This window comes from Pseudorca crassidens, chromosome 13, assembly GCF_039906515.1.
Source record: "Pseudorca crassidens isolate mPseCra1 chromosome 13, mPseCra1.hap1, whole genome shotgun sequence".
NCBI classification, from domain to species: Eukaryota; Metazoa; Chordata; class Mammalia; order Artiodactyla; family Delphinidae; genus Pseudorca; species Pseudorca crassidens.
The window spans coordinates 34,427,558-34,449,992 of NC_090308.1; the positions used below are offsets into that span (position 1 = coordinate 34,427,558).

General features: G+C 37.2%; 1 protein-coding gene across 7 annotated transcripts; it reads right to left on the minus strand.

Moving 5' to 3' along the window:
- Positions 1-41: 41 nt before the first annotated feature.
- Positions 42-21,119, minus strand: RNF146 (ring finger protein 146). 7 transcript variants are annotated; one of them, XM_067702159.1, is made up of 4 exons: positions 21,001-21,119; positions 12,610-12,712; positions 4,966-5,041; positions 42-1,793 (listed from the first exon to the last, which is right to left on the minus strand). In XM_067702159.1, the coding sequence occupies exon 4, from the start codon at positions 1,790-1,792 to the stop codon at positions 713-715; it is 1,080 nt and encodes a 359-aa protein (XP_067558260.1). In that variant the 5' UTR covers position 1,793; positions 4,966-5,041; positions 12,610-12,712; positions 21,001-21,119; the 3' UTR covers positions 42-712. The 7 variants fall into 7 exon arrangements, with proteins under 7 accessions (XP_067558260.1, XP_067558258.1, XP_067558259.1 ...); XM_067702157.1 differs by having other exon boundaries at positions 12,610-12,717; positions 21,001-21,118; XM_067702158.1 differs by having other exon boundaries at positions 12,610-12,717; positions 20,829-21,073.
- Between the last annotated feature and the right edge of the window lie 1,316 nt (positions 21,120-22,435).

Here is a 22,435-nt window from a genome sequence, read left to right on the forward strand (position 1 = left end):
AAAATGTTTCCATCCCCTTCCAGACTCAAACAAGAGACAGATTAATTTTGATAAACTCTAGTATTTATTAAATTATAAAGTCTGTAATCAAAAAGAAAAATGTGGATCAAGACACCTCAAACTACAAGGACTAGACTGCAAAGCCTATGGGAACGCCATGAAGTGTGTTACAGACAAGATTCTGAAACATAAGTTATAAGCTGTTTTCTTTACATTTCCATTTCAGTAACTTTACTATTAAATAGTTGTTATTCATCTATTTTAAACCCCCAAATTCACATCTATGCTCACATTAATTAAGCTGCTTGTTCATACTGATCCCAGACATCTCATAGGTGCCAAATTTTAGTAATGGTTTTATGTCATTCCATGCAGAAAAATATGACAATGCAAGAGTCAGATGAGGATCGTTAATGCACAAATAATACACGCTGGCCAAAAGAACTGAAGATATTTAAAAAAACTATAAACAGACCTCAAGAAAACTGGGTTACTACTAAACAGCTCTCAACTATTAACACCCAAGTTCCTTATATTAAATAAATTTCTCAACAGAGACATGTTAGACATTTTAATTACAGGTCTATCCTTACCATACCCCTTCCCACCCCAACTCCCAAAATGCACTACTAGGGATGAGTATAATGTTATGTGGGCAGAAATTTACAGATAACCATTTTTACCTTGAGCATGGATCTGAAAACTTTTTTACTTAAACTTCAGTTACTGTGCACTGTCCATCAGGCCTTCTGGATCTGACACTGACACCCACTGTTCCACCCCCTGCCACAGATCGATCAGTTCCTGATAGATCAGATCGATCAGATACTGTCTGGTTGGGATTAGGAACCAAAAGTCTCTGTTGGGTCAAGGAGTGTTGCGCAACAAGCGCAGATCCATCCTCACTATCACTACTGGCATCTGATTCGGTTTCTTCAATGGAAGTGTCTGGTGCTGGTACCCTGCCTGAAGATGGTGACTCATGATCTTCTTCTCCTTCCCCCCTATGACTCCTTTCAGCTATGCTGTCTCCACCGAGTTGTAAATGTGCAAAAGAGTCTTCCAGAGAAGTGCTTGCATCAGGGGATGGTGTTGCAGGGCTTGTTAACTGACCATCTACTGACGTCAGGGGCCTTACAGAAGAAGACACTAGAGGCTGAACAGAAGCTCCACTCTGTGCTGATACACTGTCCGCTCCATCAGCAGAGCTCTCTCTTGCTAGGTTTACGGTATTAGCATCACAGTCCAGCCTAAGTCCGGCTACTCCCTTCTTTGGTATATCTATTATATCCCGCTTAATCTTCCTGCGACGTCCATGTTCATTTCTCCTATATTGAACCATATTTTCAAGATCAGCAACATACAGAAACCCGGCAATTAACATTTCGGTGCTCTTTTTACCTTTGGAAAAAGCATCTTCCAGCTCTCTACTAGTGCGCTCATCATACTGCCACCACCCATTTCTTCCTTCATAATACCATGCATATTCACCATTTCCTCTACTTGCTGCCTTGAGTTCTTCTGGTGACAATAAGGTTGGCTTATCAAGGAAATCCTCGGGAATTTCTTGTCGACAGAGGGCACATCGCTTTCCAAGCCATGACGCTCCCTTCACACACAGATAGCAGAAAACATGCTTGCAAGGCAGACTGACTGGGTGAACACATGTTTGCAGACAAATGGCACATTCAGGGACAGTTAGAGAAGGTGCAGTATTAGAACAGGACTCATTTGCTTTCCTGTTCGTAGGAAGCATATTTATTGAGTGATCAATTTCACCACAGCCAGCCATCCTGAGAAAATGAGAGAAAATACATATAGTATTAAAATCTTGTTTTAACTCTTCCAATATCTTAATTCAACAATTCAGAAAACATTAAGTACCTGTTACATGCAAGCCACATCCTAGACAATGGGGATACAAAAATGAAAGTAGAGAAAAAAACTCTAACTTGTACAGAAAAATCTTTTTGATTTGTATTAATTTTTACTTGTGGGTGGCAATGAGGCACACAAATGTTAAGCCAAGAATAAAAACATACAACCAAAGTATAGATTTCAAATAAATACACCATTTCCATTTATTCACAGAACTTACAAGATAGAACTAAATGCAAAGATTTTAAAATGTATCAATACAACCCATCTAGACTTTTACAATCAGTCTGGAAAGTAGAGAAACAGAAAATCGCTAAAGTAATTCACGTTACAATTGCAGAAAGTAACAAATTTTGTAGCCTTTTAGGATACTACTAGGTGCAGTTTTGCAAATATTGCCATGTATTAATGTACTTTTGGTACTTGACAAGGAGACCATATGAAATCAATACCAGAGTTTAAATTCTAGAAATTCCCTTTCTCTGCTGTATAATCTAAAAACACTGGTTAAACCAGTCATTTCATTCCCCCTCTGTGAAACACTCTCTTCTTATGGCCTTTTCTGTTGTTGCTGCCTCTTTCTAAACCATATATATGCTCTTCTTGCTATACTCTTTCAAGATAATCTCATCTATATTCATGGCTTCAACTGTTACCGACTCATAAGTTGACAATCACCAGCCCAGGTCTCTCCTTTCAGCCCTATACCTATACTTTTAATTGCCTATTTTAGATCTCTTCTTGGATGTCTTGAAGGCACAAAAACTGAATTTATGATCTGCTTCCTCCTTATTTACTCACTCCCTAAATGCCCCTCTGGAGACACCTCTATTCATCTGCTTTTCAAGCCAGAAATCCATCCTTGAAGCTGTCCTTCTCCTAACCCCTCCCCAACCACAACATAAGCAAGTTTTATATTTTATCTCCTAAATATCCCCTAAATCCATCTACTATCCACTTCTACCCTTCCCTAGTCACCAAGCAAACACTATTTATTAAATTACTGCATATGCCTTTTAATGGGTCCAGCCTTACCCCTTTTTAAAAGGTTGATTTTAGGTTAAAGACCAGGATCTATATGCCCTGCATGGTCTGGATGCCAGCTCCCACGCCAGCCTCATCTCACATCAAACTTCCCCTTGATCAGGCTTCCAGCCACAGTGGCTACTCCCTCCAATAATAGGTTTTCTCTATACGGAATATTTCTTCATTTCTTGCCTCTCATGCCCCCCCATGGACAAACTACTACCCATCTTATATCTCTCTTGAGAAAGCCTCCATGAATTCATGAAACTTAGGTGGGAAACCACCCCACCAAAAAAAAAAAAAAAAAAAAAAGCTCAACAAATGTTACAATCATATAAGACCATGGGAGAAAATGACATGAATACCGAAGTTGCCCTGAAGTGGAAGGAGAGAGGAAAAAAAAACCAAAGATTTGTCAAACTATCTACAAACAATAAATGCTGGAAAGGGTGTGGAGAAAAGGGAACCCTCCTACACTGTTGGTGGGAATGTAAACTGGTGCAGCCACTATGGAAAACAGTATGGAGGTTCCTTAAAAAACTAAAAATACAACTACCACACGACCCAGCAATCCCACTACTGGGCATATACCCTGAGAAAACCGTAATTCAAAAAGATACATGCACCCTGATGTTCACTGCAGCACTATTTACAACAGCCAGGACATGGAAGCAACCTAAGTGTCCATCAACAGAGGAATGTATAAAGAAGATATGGTACATATATACAATGGAATATTAGCCATAAAAAAGAACAAAATAATGCCATTTGTGGTAAAATGGATGGACCTAGAGTTGTCATACTGAGTGAAGTCAGACAGAGAAAGACAAATATCATATGATATCACTTACAGGTGGAATCCAAAAAAAAGGGGTACAAATGAACTTATTTACAAAACAGAAGTAGAGTCACAGATGTAGAAAACAAACTTATGGTTACCAGGGGATAAGGTACCATAAGTTTGAGGGATAAATTGGGAGATTGGGACTGACATATACACACTACTATATATAAAATAGGTAACTAATAGGAATCTGCTGTAGAGCACAGGGAACTCCACTCAATGCTCTGTACGGGCCTATATGAGAAAAAAATCTAAAAAAAAAAAATCGTGGATATATGTGTATGTATAACTGATTCACTTTGTTATGCACCTGAAACTAACACAACACTGTAAATCAACTATACTCCAATAAAAATTTTTAAAAATTAAAAAATAAAAAAGATTTGTCAAACTGGATGTATAAAGCTTAAACACTGGTATAAAATTTGGAACTTCCACCTTACTGATTCAGATAAACATTTATTAAACTACTACTATGGTCCGTATACAATTCTGAGTATTGATGGATCTAAAGATGAATAAGACACATACCTACTCTGTTAAATAGAAACGTACATGCAAACAAGCAGATATTCACAATGTGACCTGATTCCTGCAATAACTGAAATGTGTTAGGATACTTATTAAAAGTAACAATGATGAGAGAGATGAGAAGATAGACATAGGTTAGAAAATTTGGGGTGCAGGAGGCTGGGGAGTGGAGGAGATTCAAGGCAGAGACATGTGCAAAGCACTGAGTCATAAGCAATGGAGCAGCAGGAAATTAAGCTGAAAAGGTAACCAGATGCCCAACCTGAAAACCTTATTGTGCCCTGCTAAAGAAACATCTGATTTGGTTTAATCCCATAGTAATAGGAAACCACAGATATTTTAAAGGGGGAGAAAATGATAAGAGGGTGTATATGAGTGATAAGTGAAAGACTGAGAAATGGAGGTGAAGACCTTACAGAGACTAGCAACCCTTAATTAACTGCTGCTTAAAGTGAGTGGCAATCTCTCTCTCCACTTTAATCTCTGCTTAAAGTGAGTGGTTCTACCATTTTAAATACGGAATATTTAGAATTTAATCACCATAAGGATATTTGCTTTTTTCCCAAGATCAAGTTCTCAAAAATGGGTTCAATGGTTACAAAAGGTATAGTCAGTAAAAATGTTTACACTTATCTCTTAGGCTTTCATCACAGTACATCTAATCAAACAAAAATACATTCTCTTACTGCTTTTTCTGTGTCCTTGGTTCCTCAACAGGCAAGGTTCAAAATGATAGTAAGTTTTTGAAAAGACTGCACTTATCTAGAAAAGGAAGCAACACACAGTCTCAAGGGAAAGAACTGATCTCCATGAAATGCTTAATTTCCAATCTTTTTTTCAACCTTTAATTTCACTTCCAATCAACTCCTTTACCAGAAATTCTAAGTTACAGAACCTAGTAAAATACAACTTTTTCCTAACCTATGGTAAATTCTAAGTCAACCAAATATGACCTCTTAATATGTGTTATTAGGCACTACAGGAGCTTCAGAGTATTCTGAGATACACTTATGCCTTCAAAGATTTTGTAATTTAACAATCTGAGTTATAAGTGAAAGCACATGCTTCTCAACCGGTCAATTAATATCCCCCACCTATTTCCCCTAAAATGAACTGGCTGTACACAGAATATTTTGTTAGGCTCTCAAAAACTCATATGTATTGCTTGAATACAAAATCTAACTACTTTCCAAAATGGCAAGAGACAGAATACCACATATTTCATTTGTCATTTAGCAAACGATTCAGAATACTTTTGTCTGCCCCAGGTAGTCTTACACTGTGGTAACAGTTTATGTACACTACTTTCAATTTGGCCAAATACTACACTCAGTGCCCAATGTACCTTTAAGAGATTTAAAAGAAAAAATATCTCACACACCATGCTTCTGGGACTTCAGTTTTCTCATCAGTAAAACAGGAAAAATTCATGTTTTGACTCAAAATTCCCTTTTCTAAGATATCTAATACATGCTCATCACACAGTACCTAATAAATACTTGCTAACTGAATTTAGCTTCTCACTTTTCTGTTTGTTGGCAAAAGCTATATATAGGCCGTGCTGAGGAAAAGAACTCTGAAAACAGTTGTAAGGCACTGGCTACCTAGTTTTAATTCATCAGGTCCTATCGCTACATTTAAATCTCAGGATAACTTTAAACATTTTCATAACAAAAAGAACTAAAATCAGCTGTAGAAAGGGTGAACAATTAGTACATATATTCTTTCATCCCTTTCAATTTAAGTTAAAGAAATCAGTTGTCAATGAAATTCTTGAAAATCTTTTTTTAAATCTCCATATTTATTTGAAGCCCAAGTAAGAAAAAGAAAATAAGGACGCCCTTCATCCACAAGTAATTTAACTGAGTAAGACAGATGTTTGATTCTATTCGGAAGACAAAATGTTGAAATGGGCTAATGCTCATCAGTACTTTGAAAAAACAATACCAACATCTCATATACAATAAGTCCATATCCTAAACTATCTAGGTACCCTCTGGGCAAAGGACAGGCCAATAAATTTAAAATTTTAAAAAGAAAATGTCTATATGTAAATGTAGATAAATGTAAATAAATGTAAAATGTAAATAAAATATCCAACAGTGTAACCTGGATGAATGCCATACTTTTAAAAGATACATAATCCCAAACCCTGTTGTATTTAAGTAAAATTAACCCAAAAGTCGATCTTCCATTAGATGCAGTTATCTACAAAAAGAAAGTTTTCAACCTAAAAACATTACTCTCCATCCTGTTTAACATGATCAATATTTTATATGACTCTTACTCTTGCATGCACAAATAAACGTAAACATATAATTAACAAACTAAAAAAAGCAATTACAGCCATCCCAGGGGAAGACATGAACTGTGAAAGCAACATGCTTATTTAGAAAGGCAAAACAATTCTTTTGGGGCAGGTATTTTGGTTCCCTCATTAGAATGAAGTAGAATTGGATAAACTTCATCAGAAAACAGACAGACACAAGATAGTTAAAGTTTCATTCACCTAAAGCACTTTAAACTATCAATTTGCCATAGCAAACATCAAATTCTGATTCTGTTTAGCCCACCAAGTACACTCCTAGTCTATCACCAACTAAGAAACGGAGAGAACTTATACTTTTTACATAGCTCTGGATGAGGCACACACAGTGGACAAGATACCATTAAGATATTTAACAAGATAAAGACAAAGCAACCCACTAGCCTGCCTATCTATAGACACACTTCAAGGTAATTTTCATTACCATTTTAATCTACTCTACAAAACAGATTTTTTTTCTTTGCATAGTTTCAATGATCTTCAAATAGGCTGGAGACTATGTTCAGAGGATCATACTGGTGTGTAAGAAATGCTTTTTTTCCTTTCCTTTTTGTAGAGCAAGGATTTGATAAAGAGAATGCTAATCAAAGAGTAGTATTCCCTAACTAGTAAATGTCTCAGGAAACTTCAGAGATCATTTTGAAAAAGGGAATTTATTTCCTGGTTACTAAATTAAGAATAATATGTAGAAATTTGGAATGATGTTAGTCCAACTCTGCTGAAGAACATAGTAAATGTTTCTTTCACTCATTTTCCAAGACTTTCTTACTAACTGAACTCTTAGTGTGATATGACTTTTAAGCATAAATCCCATTCTTCGTCTAAACTATGTAAAATATTTCCGGAAGACAAATAAACATCTATTAATGCTAGTAAGGCTTCTCTCTTCAACAAGACCAAATATAGAGGGATATGGGCAGATTCAGTGGAAATCTCCAAGTATTCAGATTTTGTTTAATCTTCTTAAAAACATTTCATTAGTCAAAAGAAAGGTAAAATTACTATAAATGAAAAAGACCTTTAGCTTACATAGTATTGAAGAAATCTCTGCCAGCAATTAAAAACTACAAAATATTAAAAGTCAGGTTTTTAATTCTGGGCTCAGAATCCAATTAAAAACATAAAAAAGGGAATAAAGAATAAGGTACTGCAACATCTTTTGCGCAGACCTACCAAAAAAGAATGTCATCTTCCTTCCCAAAACTTTGACTATTTTTTAAAACAAAAAAAATTCCTCAAGGGCTTCCCTGGTGGCGCAGTGGTTGAGAGTCCGCCTGCCAATGCAGGGGACACGGGTTCGTGCCCCGGTCCAGGAAGATCCCACATGCCGCGGAGCGGCTGGGCCCGTGAGCCATGGCCGCTGAGCCTGCGCATACGGAACCTGTGCTCCGCAACAGGAGAGGCCACAACAGTGAGAGGCCTGCGTACCGCAAAAAAAAAAAAAAATTAATTCCTCAAATCTTTAGTTCTGCTGGAATATAAAGAGTTTGAGGTTTAATACAAGTTAAAAATATAACATTAAAATTTTAATTTTAACAATGACCATTCCTAAGTCCTTAAGACAAAATTCTTAACTTTTCCTATTGTACAGTGTGTTGTAATTGGTGGGTGTTTAATTTCTGTTGGATGTCTGTTGATGCATATCTCATTACATTAAAATATAACAACTAACATTTACTGATTGCATAATATGTGGCAGATACTTTGCGAAGCACTTTATATCTAATCCTCTTATCACCCTACGAAATGGGTCCACTATTTTCCTTATTTTACAGATGAGGAAACTGAGGTACAGAAAGTTCAGGTGAAGAAATACCCAAAGTTCATTAAGTGATGGAGCCAGCCTCAAATCTAGGTTTCATAATCCAGGTGATCTGACTTCATAGTCTTTACCCTTAACTGTTACAGAATGCCTCTAAAATAATCATGACTATCCAAATATAAGAACCACCATCAATAATTTTAGGAAAGACTTCAGGAAGTTACTAAGAAATTTCACAGACTGATAAAGGAATGACATTGTTATCACCTGCTGCAAGAGCTGTCACGTATTTCTCCTTACTCCTTTTCAGTTTTGAACAGAGAAAGTGTCTGAGCATCTACCATGCTCATGGCGCTAGCAGAGAAATGGATAATCAAACTGCCATCAAAGTTAAGTTGAAGAACACTACATTACCTAATGGTTTCTGATAAGTGTAACAGATACCATTTCTTCCTTTGTACTCCCCAGTAACTAGCAGGGAGGGGAAAGATACATTTTGAATGGATGAAATGTACTATGCAGGAAGTATTGCAAAGACCTTGTACATTACGCTATCTTAGTAAGTTTAAACACTTATTTTAAATACACATGGTTCTTAAACATTTTTAGGTCACAGTCTTATTAAGGAAATCTTACATATAACATCAAGGAGTTCAAGGATCTCTATGAAGCTGGTCCATATATGAACCCTTAAGGAGGCAACAGGAATTCATTGAAAGGTTTTATGTTAGGAAGTTAACAGTTTAGTAGTTTATCAAGACCATTTGGACAGGAGTTTGGAGGAAGACTTGGTGTCATGGGGCTAAAAGGAAACTAAAATTTGAGTAATCCAGGTATAAGATAATTGGGGGGGGGGACAGATGTAAGGTTCCAACAATAGAATATAAGAAATACTAAGGAAACAGAAATGAAAGCATTTAGTTACTGATGGATGATGGCATCATTCATCAAGATTCGGAACTTGAGGCGAGTTCTGACATAATGACTTTGAGATATTTATAAAGTCTTCAGATGAAGACAGGTAGATGACAGTTGAGTTTACTAGATAGGTGCTCTGAAGAAATCTAAGCAGAAAGAAGTCTCATGAGTCACCAACACATACATGGTTCTTGGGACATGAAAATGTACAAATGCCCAAATTAAACCTGTTAGAGAGAGCACACAAAAGGGCCAGCGATAGAATCTTGGATTACTCCAACATTTATAAGTGAGGCAAAGGATGGGAGGAATGGTCAGAGAGGAATGGGGAATAAAGTAAGACTGCCACCTCGAAAGCCACAAGGGGAGACATTTGCAAAAAAGAAGGGTCAAGCAAGGAGAGAACTTATAAAAGTTACTCTTCAACTTATGAAAATTTCCATATTTGTAGTGAAATATATGGTGCAAAAATTGTGAGCACCATACACTGATTAGCTATTTTGATTCCCAGAATCCATCAAGCCTGCTATCAATTACTTTTTACTCAGCTAAGACATCTTTCTTTCCCTATTCCCACAAAGACTATTACAAAACTCCTCCAACCTCTTAGTAAAGAGATATTCTGGACTCCCTTATTAAGAAATTAGGTATGAATGACGCCTCAAAATTTATTTTTATCTTCACTCTACCTTATCATCATTCCTCTTGGCTCAGGATGGGGCACTGCTAGTTTTCAAAGCTAAACCATCCCAATTCCTCCAAGATTTCGATTAATATTCTCCATCCCTAAATTTCAAAATCAACTAATATGCTAAGTCTAATGACCTCTTTCAGTCTGATCTATTCGATCCCATTGAACTAAATGATATTATTAACCATCGACTCTTTTTCTAAAAATTTATATTATTCATTTCCATGATGGTACTCTCTCCTAATTCTCCGTTCTGTTATCATTTTTTTTCTACCTTCTTTAGCTTCCCTTAAATACCAGTATTCCTCACAGGGGCTCTGTGGGTGACCAAATTTTCATACTACATTCCATGCCTAGACAATCTACTGAGTATTCCAAACTTATATATATGTATTAGTTTGGAATACTCAGTAGATATATAGTATATATATATAAACCCCCATGAGTCCCCAAATCTAATATCCAGAACTGTTCTAGATACCTAAAATCTGTATTTCCAATTCTGTATTCAAAAAGTCTACCTCAGTATCTCCAGTCACCTGAAACCAAACATTAATAAAACCAAAATTATCTGCTCCCCTAAACCTACACCCTCTTCCTTTGGTCTCTATCTTGGATAAAACTTGGGAGTCATCCTCAGTGCTCCCCTATTCCTTGGCCACTTTGCTTTTCTGCAACAGAAACTTCTTTAGAATGTGTTCCCTTTAAAGCTGTGACCTTAATTCTGGCCTCTTGGACACACTCTTGTACAAAATACTGACCTCCCAAGTGGCCTCCCTGACCTCAGTCCTTTCTTCTTCATCTTTCCTCAGTTCAATTATGTCTAATTAGTCTCCCCCCCACTCAATCTTCAATAGTTTTCTATTGCCTACATAATCCCACAGAAATTCCTAAACACTGGCTTTCAATTATACTGACATAGCCTTCAGAGTATAACAGACTTAGTTAAAATCTATCATTTATTCTTACTGTTGACCTAGAACAGTGTTTCCCAAACTTCTCTAAAGATAAGAATTAGCTGGTGTGCTCTCTCCTGGAAATCTGGACACATCTGGGTTAGAGTCTAAAACTCAGTTTTCAACAAGTGCCCTAGTAGATTATTCTCAGAGATATTTGGTAAACACTGACCCAGGGAAAATGACTTCATCTCTGTTTCTTCATCAGTAAATAAGGCTACTACCATCTTGTGACTGAATTCAGTAATCCAAGTAAAATACCCAGTAAGCACCTGGCAATAAGTAGGCACTAAATAAACACTCATTCCCTGTGAAGTCTCTATTTCCCACTCCACCTTCACACATAGGACTGCTCCCCGACTCCCCTAAGATACCTTGATATTTAGGCAGCTGTGCCATTCTCCATTCCCTTGGCTTAAAAAATAATTCCTAGTTTTCTCAGATTGTTAAAATTCTATTCATCCTTTAAGACGAAACCAAAAGTTCCCTGTTCACTCTGAACCCTTCAGATGGAATAAATCCTCTCAGTTCTGAAAGCATTTTATTGTTGCCTCAATACAGTATTTCTTCCACTATATAATTATTAATTACATATGTGTCTTACTGACTACACCACAGTCTAGTTCCTTGATGGCCATGATAGTCTGATGGTCAGACTATCTGACCTACAGGATTAAAAAATATACATATGTATATAGATAGACAATACATGAACAGGGTTAAATAAAAAATATATTTGTCCCAATTTTAAAAAAAATGCTTACTGGTTTCAACTTTTATCAAATTCTCAACATTGACTAAGAATGATATGGTCATACTTTTAATAGGAATATATAATCAAAGCACCATATTGGAAAAGTAGATAACAATAGTTATTTGTCAAACTGGGAGAACATATGAAATAGTATCTACAAGGGTCACTCTCTGGTCAAGTATATTAAACACTGTTATCACCAAAACTGTAAAAGTAAAGTGTTCACTGCATTTTTCATGAATGACTCAAGTTGGATATTTTTCATATCAACTTGGAAGACGGAAATATGATGGTTCATTGTGCGAAAAAGTTTCATCAATAACAGAATGAAGTTCAATATGGGCAAGATCAAGGTAGTAGTAACATTTTAAAGCATACTTCACAAAGAGAAACTGATAGGAAAACAGAACTGGTAAAACTGGGGACTACAGTGACTCCAATAGGAATTAAAATGCATGTACTAACTTGTTAAAAGAACCAATTAATTAAAAAAAACTATTTATTTTACTGAAACATGTTTTTAATAACTAGTATTTTATAACCCATAAGTCTTTCTTATTTATAAAGCCTGATATTATCTCCTTAGCTTGGTTATTTAAGTAAATTACTATGTAAAGAAAAAGTAGAACCTAGAAGACCTGGAGATCTTTCCAGTTTTTTTTTAGCCTTCTATGAGCAAATTTCTCTGTCTTCAGTTCCACTTTTTAATAGAGATTTTTTCCCTATGAAGAGATTTTTTTTTTGAAATCTACATTAATAATAATTTAATGTGAATAAAATTGTCAACTCAAAGATCTAAACGTTATATAAAATGCTCATTTTGTATAATTAAAACTAACTATGACAGATACTTGATTTATTACATTTTATACCAGTCCACTTAATTTACTGCAGCTTTGGAACAAACATGATGCCATACTTACATTTCTACTACAGATCCCACAGATGACTGTCACAAAAATAAAACATCTTCTTCACGAGCAATCAGCCAGTTTGCAGTATTTTCTCCTCCATTGCTGGATCATCCTGTGCTGCAAAAGAAAAATTTCAACATCAACTTCTCTACAGACTAAGATCAACAACATTAAAAATTAATTTCAGTCAATTATGTATGATTCTTCATTTAACAAAATTCACTGGCAAATTTTATCTCAAAAGTGGAAAAATTTCAAGACAAGGATGCCTGCTTTCTCCACTGCTATTCAACACTTTACTGGAAGTTCTAGCCAGAGCAATTAGACCAGAAAAAGATATGAAAAGCATACAAATTGGTAAGGAAGAAGTAAAACCATTAACTATTTGCAGAGACAGTAAAATTTTCTCTATTCTCTATATAGAAAATTCTGGAGAATCCCCAAGAAAGCTACTAAAGCTAATAAACAAATTCAGCAAAATTGCAGTTTATTATAAGTTCAATGCACGAAAAAGTCAGTTCTGTATCTAGCAGTCAACAATTCAAACAGGAAATCAAGAAAGCAATTCCATTTATAATAGCATCTAAAAGAATGAAATACCTAGAAATCAACTTAACCAAGGAGGTGAAAGACTTGTACATTGAAAACTACAAAGCACTGCTGAAAGAAATTAAAGAAGAGTTAAATAATGGAAAGACAACTGGTGTTCATGGATTGGAAGACTATGAAGATGACAAAACTATCCAAAGTGATCTACAGATTAAACATAATTCTTATCAAAATTCCAAGAGCCTTTTTTTCAGAAATGAAGAAACAAATCCTCAAATTCATATGGAATTGTGAGGGGCCCCAAATAGCCAAAAATAATCTTGAAAAAGAACAAAGTTGGTGAGTTCAAGCTTCTCGATTTCAAAACTTACTACAAAGCTATAGTAATCAAGACAGGGTGGTACTGGCATAAGGACAGACAAAGATACCAACAGAAGAGAGAGTCCAGAAATAAACCCATCTATGGCCAACTGATATATTTCACCACAAGAAAAAAAATTTAAGTGAAACAAGTTCTTTATAGACAAAGTAGCCCACATGGAATGTATTCCATAGCCACTGCCTTCCTACAAGAAGGTAATGTATGGGAAGGCAAGGTCATCATCACATTAACTAGGACCTCCTGGTATTTATATGTATGTCCAAGTTTAAGCCAACCTTCTCTCAAGATGCCTGTTGTCCAGGAAGTCCAGAGTCACCAACTAAAGCATCATCTCAGCCATTAATCCTCTTTCTTCCCATTTAGTATTTCCTCCTTCCACTTCATCATGCCCACTGTGGGAGGCTCATTTTACCACACAGAAATTAGAATCAAGCATACATGATGACTAAAGAGATGACGGGCTTCACAGTGACCACAAGACAGGAGAGACAAATACTCTTTCAGTTCCATGTGCCGCACAGTGTGGGAATCCATCTCCCTAAAAAATTTGTAATTTTAGTATTTAAGACGATATATGGCCTTTAAATACAAGCCAGCGTATCTCACCAAATGTTTAACAGACCAAACAGTATGCAATCTGTTTCAAAACTGGAGAACTTTCAAAAGTAACTGACTAGAAAGGGTTTCTAAACAACATGACTTTTTGTTTTACTCTGACTTTAGAACTTAGTCTTTACATGATAAGGACTCCACTGTCCTGACTTTCCTCCACAGCGCTTTCACTTTACCCTCCATCATTCACTTCCCTCCTGTAGCCTACTCAAAATAGAAACTGTCCAGTTTCACACACAGGACAGCAGGAAACACTCTACTATTCTAACATCATTACTCTTAAAAACAAACCAAAAAACCCCACTTATTCTTTGAAGTCTCCAACCATTGGCTATAATCCCCTATAGCTGTTCTCTCTTAACCCTTAAGGTACTGACTTAATCTACTCACTACTGGTCATCCTATTCATCTTATCTCCTGACATCTCACTATGAACCTATTTAAATATCCTTGAGAATAAACCACTCAACACCTAACTCAGAGGTTCCTGAACTTGCCCCACAGAGGTGGCTTGTTAGAAATACACATTCTCAGGCTCTAACCTGAGATACTGTAGGCCAGTAGAGATGGGTTTCAGCCCAGGAATCTCACCTCAAGTGATGCTGATGCAGGTAGTCCATCGAATACAATTTGAGAAACACTGTCCTTGTTTTTCAATTCCTAAAATCCTAAATTCAATGAACTTCATCACCCCCCTCCCCCCAAAAAAATATGATGGCCACATTTGGAACTAGATGCCTCCTAAAACTACTGCCTCTATAAAATCTTAATCTCACTCTCAGATCACAAGCTCCGGTCCTTTCAGCTCACTTATTCATTCCCACACCCACTCTTTAATTTCAAGGGGCCCTCCAGTCTCTGGACCACCTCCTTTCCTTTCTCCAATACCTGATCTCATTTCCTTTCCTGCCCAATCTGGAGCCCAACCATTTTAACTTCTTAAGAGACTGCTTGGTTCTCTCATATCTCTGTCTCTCATCTACACATACTCTACACACCCCCATCTCTGCATATATCTAACAATGTGACATCTTAGCTTCCATGCCTTAACCAATGAGTGCTGACAGAGAAAAACAAAATTCTTTTTCTCATTCCCCTCCTAACACATCACACCAAATTCTGTCAACTTTCATCCCTAACACCTTTGGAATCTATCCTCCATTCTCTTGCCATTGGTAATCCCCTAGTTTAGAATTTTATCCTCTCTCTCCTGGACTACTGTTCAGCCTGATTATCTTGCTTCAGTATCACCCCTTAAATTTATTCACCAAGTCTCTGAGTGTGATAGACTTAAAAAGAAAAATGAAGCCTTCTATACACGAAGCCCTATATGGGCTCTCCAGCCTATACAACAAAGGTAAAGCTCCTTAGAACAATATTCAAAAGTCTTAAAGACCTGAAACCTAAATAACTCTCTAGTCTTATCTCTCTCTCACAAATTAATACTCTACTTACACCTAATTACTCAGTTCTCCAAACTTCCCTTTGTAGTTCTGTATTTCCTCCTGCCTGGTATAGTCTCCCTCTTTTAAGGCTAAAAAGAATGCTACTACCTTTCTCTGACTACCTCCAAAAAACTGTTCCCTCCCCTCTATTTTGTAGTTCTTCTATTACTGAATTTATCATATGCACTGCAATCATCTGTTCGCTTCTGACTCTTCTAGTAAACCATGAGCCCGCTGAAGACAAGGACAATTTATATCTCTAAGCGGCCAGTAAACTGCCAATCAGTTGTTGACAACTTGAACTGGTATTTCTTGGATGAATGAAAAACTAAATTTATTTACTAACATAACACAACATTTGCATTCTAATTGTGAATAGGCACCCAACCACAAAAGACATAAAGATATCTAAGCTCTAATCCTTTCTTTAAACAACTTAAAATCTAACAGAGGGAGTTACTACATTTACAAATATAAAATTCATGCCATCTTTATATCTTTTGACAAGTACATCATTTATCCAGCTTTATTTGCTGGCAATGAATTCTACAGAATGCAGATAAAAATCTAGGAATAAAACCAATTTTAGTAAATCTTGCAAGCTATGGGGACTTTTCCAATTCCTGTATCCCACGGCTAAATTTCAAAGCTGACTCTAAATGGATAATGGTTGAGGGGAGGAAAATGAACTAAAACCTATGTAGTCATCTAGATCCTAGCTATGACAACTGTGGTCCCCAACTAGCAACATCAGCATTACCTGGGAGTTCCTTACAAACAAAATATCTGAAGCCCCACTCCCTACCAAGAGAATCAGATCTCAGGTATTTCATATGCATATTAAAGTTCAGGAAGCACTAGTAGCCCCATTATATCACTGAATTCTCAAAATGACTCTGTGAGAAATTTTATAAATGAGGAAACCCAAGCCCACAAGGATTTAACCCCAAGTCACGAAACTATCAATACTGGGAGATGAGATTCAAGCTCAAGTATATCTTAAAAAAATATTTTCCTCAATGTGCTGTATCTCAAAGAAAAGGTCTAGAATAGCATTGTCTAATAGAAAGATGATGCAAGCCACATATGTAATTTCACATTTTCTATTAGCCACATTAACAATAATAATAAGAAAACAGGTAGATTTAATTTAAAGAATATATTTTATTTAACCCAATATATTCTAAACATTACCATTTCCACTGGTATTTAATATAAATTAATTATTAATGTGATATTTTACACTCATGTGTGTGTGTGTACACTCTTTGAAATCTAGTGTGTATTTTACTTACAGCACAACTCAATTCAGACTAGCCACACAGTTTGCTCAATAGCTCCATGTGGCTAGTGGCTACTGGCAATGCAGGTTTAGAATGTCTTGCATACCAACAGGTTTTTTCCAACACAAAACTGGCAATTTACTACAAGAATTGTTGAATAAAGAAAATTAACTCCATGTTACTTTACTCACACCTTTGCTGGCACAGATGAAAAAGAAAATTGCATATTTTGCTGTGATCAAAACTGACTGGTTTAGCTAGTCTCAATTCTACCAAATAGATCCATCAACTCTAGCCTCTGAGAATTACAATGCCAATTGGGCACAACATAGGGTATGGCATGTATCAGTAATATTCAGAACAGTAATGTAAAGTAGCCCTCAGAAAACTTCTACATTTGAAACCGAATATTTTTTCTTTAATGGAAGGAGGGGGAGGCTTTTACTTTCAACTAAAGATAAAAGAATAGTATAATTCTAACTACAGGCCAGAATTAATTTGGTAAACATACATAATTCCTTCTGCAATGAATGATTTGTAAATTATGACCAAAGTCAACACAATTTATGAATTATTACAGTAAAATTTGCCACAATATTTTGACATGCAAATACCAATTAGCTAATGGGTTAAGTTTCCTTCTTAAGGTGCAAACTTATACAGAAATGAACCATTAGGAGGGTAACATAGAAACAGAAAACATATGGAACTAAATGAGATATTTCTGCCCCTTAACAATTCTAAAGAAAAAAAGTGGCAGACTGAATTTAAAAATATATAAAAGAGATTAGAGAGTATCAGTTAATTTAAATCATCTACCCATTCAACCAATTAAGTATAACTGAAAATGAATATTGTATTATTTATAATTTGTGACCACTCAACAAATTCATGCTCCTATTATTTGCACCTACTGTTATTTTCTCTGAAAACAGGCTTAATCACAAGTCTACTTTTCAAGTCAGTCATGGAGTCAAAAAAAAAGGTTTTTTTTAGATTATAGATTCAAATAAATGATTATCTTTTTTTAAAGAACTCATCAAAGAAAAAGATAAGCATGTAACAGTTAAAATATCAAATTACAAAGATCTGAAGATTTCCTGTATTTTTCCAATTATACTAACAGCTAATGTTTAATAAAATAGTTCTTACTCTTTATTCAAAATACACAAAACAGGAAATGTTCTATATAAAAGGTATCAGTGACAGAAAAGAAAAATACTACAAATCTTACAACTTTTGGTATACAAAGTCAAAAAAGAAAAAAGAACAAAAAGCAAGGACCAGTAAAAGAAGGAACAGAGAGAGAGAGATCGGGTGTAATTCAGCAGATACATCTTAATATTTCTTAAGAAAGAGTCCCAAATTGAGAGATGTAACTAAATGCCCTAATGTTTCCATTTTTAGCTTTCCTTCTCATCTCCTGCTAAAACTCAGCTTACTGAAAGCACACGTCATACTGGGAGACAAAAGTCTTCGGTCAAAACTCATTTCAACTAAATGGGGTCCAATATTTTACAGTACTCTATGTTAAAGAATTATTTCCACCACTGCGTTTAACACTTCCCATAAAAAACATTACTGTATGACAACCTCCGGCCTTCACAATCTTCATACCCAAGAATTAAATCTTTATATTTTCCACCCAAAAAGGTGGGCTTTGCATTTTATTTTAACAAAACATTAAATGTGAATGTGAACAAGTACTGTATTTTAATCACATAAACCAGAAGTTGCATAGCCTGCAACCATTTTGTAAATAAGAAAAGCTCTGCTGCTAATTATCTGTGTGACCTTGGTCAAGTCACAACTCCCATGTCTTTGTTATTTCACCCTACTCTACACTTCCATAATTCTAAATACTTTAATTAATACGATTTAACAACGGGTTTTGTTTTAACTAACTCAAAGGGTAATAAGCCATGAACACTCAACAGTCCATAAATAGCACAGGTGGTTGTAGCAGATTGTAAATAAGATGGATTCCATACCCACAAAGACTGTTTCTAATCCAGCTGGTCGCACAAAATCAGGTTCTTTGGGCACAATCAAAAACCAGGCAAGAGGTTGGAAAAGGTTCACCTTCTGTTACTAACACTGGGGGAAAAAAAGCATTCAAATACCCAACTGACAGTGTGTCAGGTGTTTTATGCTAGTAAATTGTTAATACATGGGATAATATTCTCTATGCAGATCAATATTGTGAAAAGAAAAAATTTAATACTATATTTTTCTTCTACTAAGTCAAGAAATCATTTTTAGATCCTTTCAAAAAAAAAAAAATCTGCCCTATCCTTGCGACAACTCAAAAACAAAATACTTTACCAGTTGACACATGTCTCCTACAAAAAAAAAAAAAAAATTCTTTTTTTCTTCCTCTTGTCTCATGATCAGCTATTTGGAAAAACAGTTTTCCTGATGATTATAATTCTACCAAGTTTTTAACAACCGAGTAAATAACAAAATCCTACAAATGTTTGCCATTATTTTCATTTTGCCCACAATTTACACTGGCCCACTTGAAACATAAATTCTAAATCAAAGATTCGGCTTAACAAAATGCTCCAATTTAAGATGTACAAGCTAAAACAAACATGCAATATCTATTTCTAAAGTGGTTTTTCACTTTTCCGGTTTGCTCTTTAAAATTGGATTACTTGACGTATTTTCATGATTTTTAGAGCACTCCCAGACATTCAACACGAACAGTATTTGCTGGTCACAAAAACAGCAAAGCCAACATCATAAATCCTGTTATTTGTGCAGGTCATTTTCCTCCTGGGTCTTATATGCCACGTCTTTTAAACGTCTAAATATAGATTCACTTATTAAAAAAACAAAAACAGTTTTAAGTCTTCCAGTTTCCGTAAGTATACACTGCTTTTAACGCCAATGTCATACTTTCAAATTCTATTTTAAAAGTACACACATTGGAGGGGTACCTGAAATGTCAATCATCCAAAGACAACGCGTTTTTCTATCATTTCTTGGCTTTCTTCTCTCAATTCCACAGTTTTAATATTACTTAATAAACAAAATATTACTTAACAAACAAAATGTACGTACTTTAGAAACTTGAGAAATAAGTGCTCACTAAAATGGCACTTAGGAAAAAGAAAAACATATTAAAAGCGATATCAAGCGGAAAAGATCTAGTTGCCAGAAGTGTGTGTAAACTCAAAACAATTTTTCATCCTTTCTCTAGATGCCCACGGAAAATAAAACAGCGGCAACAATATAAGACCCGTACTCTTTCAGTCGGGATGGGGGGTAGGGAGAGAATTCCGCACCCAGCAACCAGAAGAACAAAGCAACAGCCTCCGCTGTTAAGATGCACCGAGGTTTTTGGAGGCTCAACGGGTATTGAGAAATCTCTTAATGATTCTGATGCTTTAGTAACAGCGCTAGGCTTAACGAGAGCAAGGCGAGGGACTGCTCGTCATATTAGGCAATACCCAGAAACTGAACCGGAGGAGGAGGGAAAGAGGGAAGAGAAAGAAGCCAAAGACACTCCGGAAAAAGACAAAATGCAGTAACTCTACGCCCTGACCCAAGGCCCGGGTAGAAGCCTCCGCACGGGAAATTGGGAGTAGGATACCCCTCAAACCATTGCCGCCCCTAAATCTTGAGGCCCAAAGTCCCCGTGTAGAGGCCTGACACCACCGATGAGGGGAAAGGAGAGGGACCTGGCTGCCACCAAAGGCAGCGACGAGGACCCCGGCGGAAGAGGCTGCGCAGTAATGGCCGCTGCTCCGCCTCTCGCACCCGGACCGTGACCAGCTCCAGGCTGTCGCCCAGGGCAGGGGCTGCGGCGGCCCCAGGCAACGCAGAGCCCGTCACCGTCTTCTTGCCTGTGACAGCAGCCAAGCTGGGAGCGATGGAAAGGGCTGAGCTGTCCCACCCCGGCTCGGCGCAACAGCCGCGGTCCCCCCAGCCCAAGGGCGTCCACCTACGTACCGGCCCCTGACCCCGCCGCCGCCGCCCCTCTCAGGCCTGGAGCGCAGGGCCGACCCAGAGTGTGTCGCCGTTGGAGGTGACACCGCGGGCCATCACTTCTCTCCCCAAGTTAGGATCCCGGAGCGGCTAACTTTCACCCTGCCCCTCAAGTGGGCTTCGCCCTTACTCGCACCTCTGTGGCCACAGCCGCGGTCGCCTCGCAGTCTTTTCTCTTCGGCCTCGGGGCCCGCAGCGGCCGCGGACGCGCGCGCGCGGCCGTCACGTGACCGCCGGTAGCGTCGCGGGGGGCGGGGCCGCGCGATGCGGAAGCAGCGCCGCGCACCCGTGAGCTCGCTCAAGCCCAGCTCCGCCCTAGTTCCCCACGCCCCGTTCCTGACGCACGCCGCAGGTTGCCTACCTTCTCCTATCTTTGGGGAGCTGCAGTTTCCCCGCTTCTAACTGCTTTATATTTTGCTTTACTTGTAGTTAGGTGCCGAAGAATTCTGAAAGAATGCAAGTCCACCAGAGAGAGATTTGGGGCTGAGGAAGTAAGACACGTGTAGAACCAGCAGGTGGTGCTGCTCAGAAACCCAGCTTCGAGATCCAGGAGAAGCCCTTTGGGCGCCTTAGCTGGATTTGGGGGTGAAGAGTCCTTGGCAAAACTACTTGTTCTCTTTCAAAAAAAAGGAAGTTCCAATTTATTCATCTTTTGAACCACTGAGCAATTTAATAGGAAAAAAAAAATCTTACTTTCCTTTGGGCTCATTTTTCTTAGACCAGGGCGCAGGAAGCTGGAGGAAGAGATTAATCAGCATAAGAATCTAAAACTAAAGAAATGGCTTTATTTTATTGCACGTGTTTGGTTTCAAACATCAGATTCCTGGCAGTACCCTCCATTTCAATTTAGCATATACATCATCTTTTTTTGGAACTGATTGTATTTTCTTAATTTGTAGTAAAATGAAAAAGGTGGAAGAGCATGCTTTTTTATTTTTAAAAGAATATATGTTTCAACATTCCTTGCCAGCATCTTCTTAATTTGCAATGCTGTTGCATTTTGAACTCTCATTAACTGTTTATGGTTAATTTTCAAGGTTGGAAATTTTTCAGAGTTTATATATATGTGTATTTTCTTTTATTCTGTCTGTCTACCTATCTATCTGCTGATCTGTCTGTCTATCCATCTGCGTGCAAGAAAGTGCAACAGGAGTCTCACTAAAACGCCATTACAGGCTTCAAACTCTCAGCACAGCCATAGTCTTAGTCATTTCAGTGAATAGCTCTTGCTCACATCATCTTTCCTTGCTCACACCTATCTGTACTTTCTGTCTTTCTCTCATGCCCCATATCCACTTTGCAAATAACCTGCTGGCTCTTCGTTCAAAACACGTTTTGAATTGGACTACTGACCGCCTCTACTACAACCTACATTATCTCTTAGACCAGGGACTGGTTTTCTGGCTTCTGTCCTTGCTTTCCTTTTAGTCTGTTCACCCAGAGGCCACAGTAAACTTATTAAAAAGGAAGTCAGTCATACCACATCTTTGTTGGAAGTCTCCCCTAGCTTCCCAAAACAAAGTAAAAACCAAAGTCCTTAACAGTGGTGCTAAGACTCTCCCCTCATTACC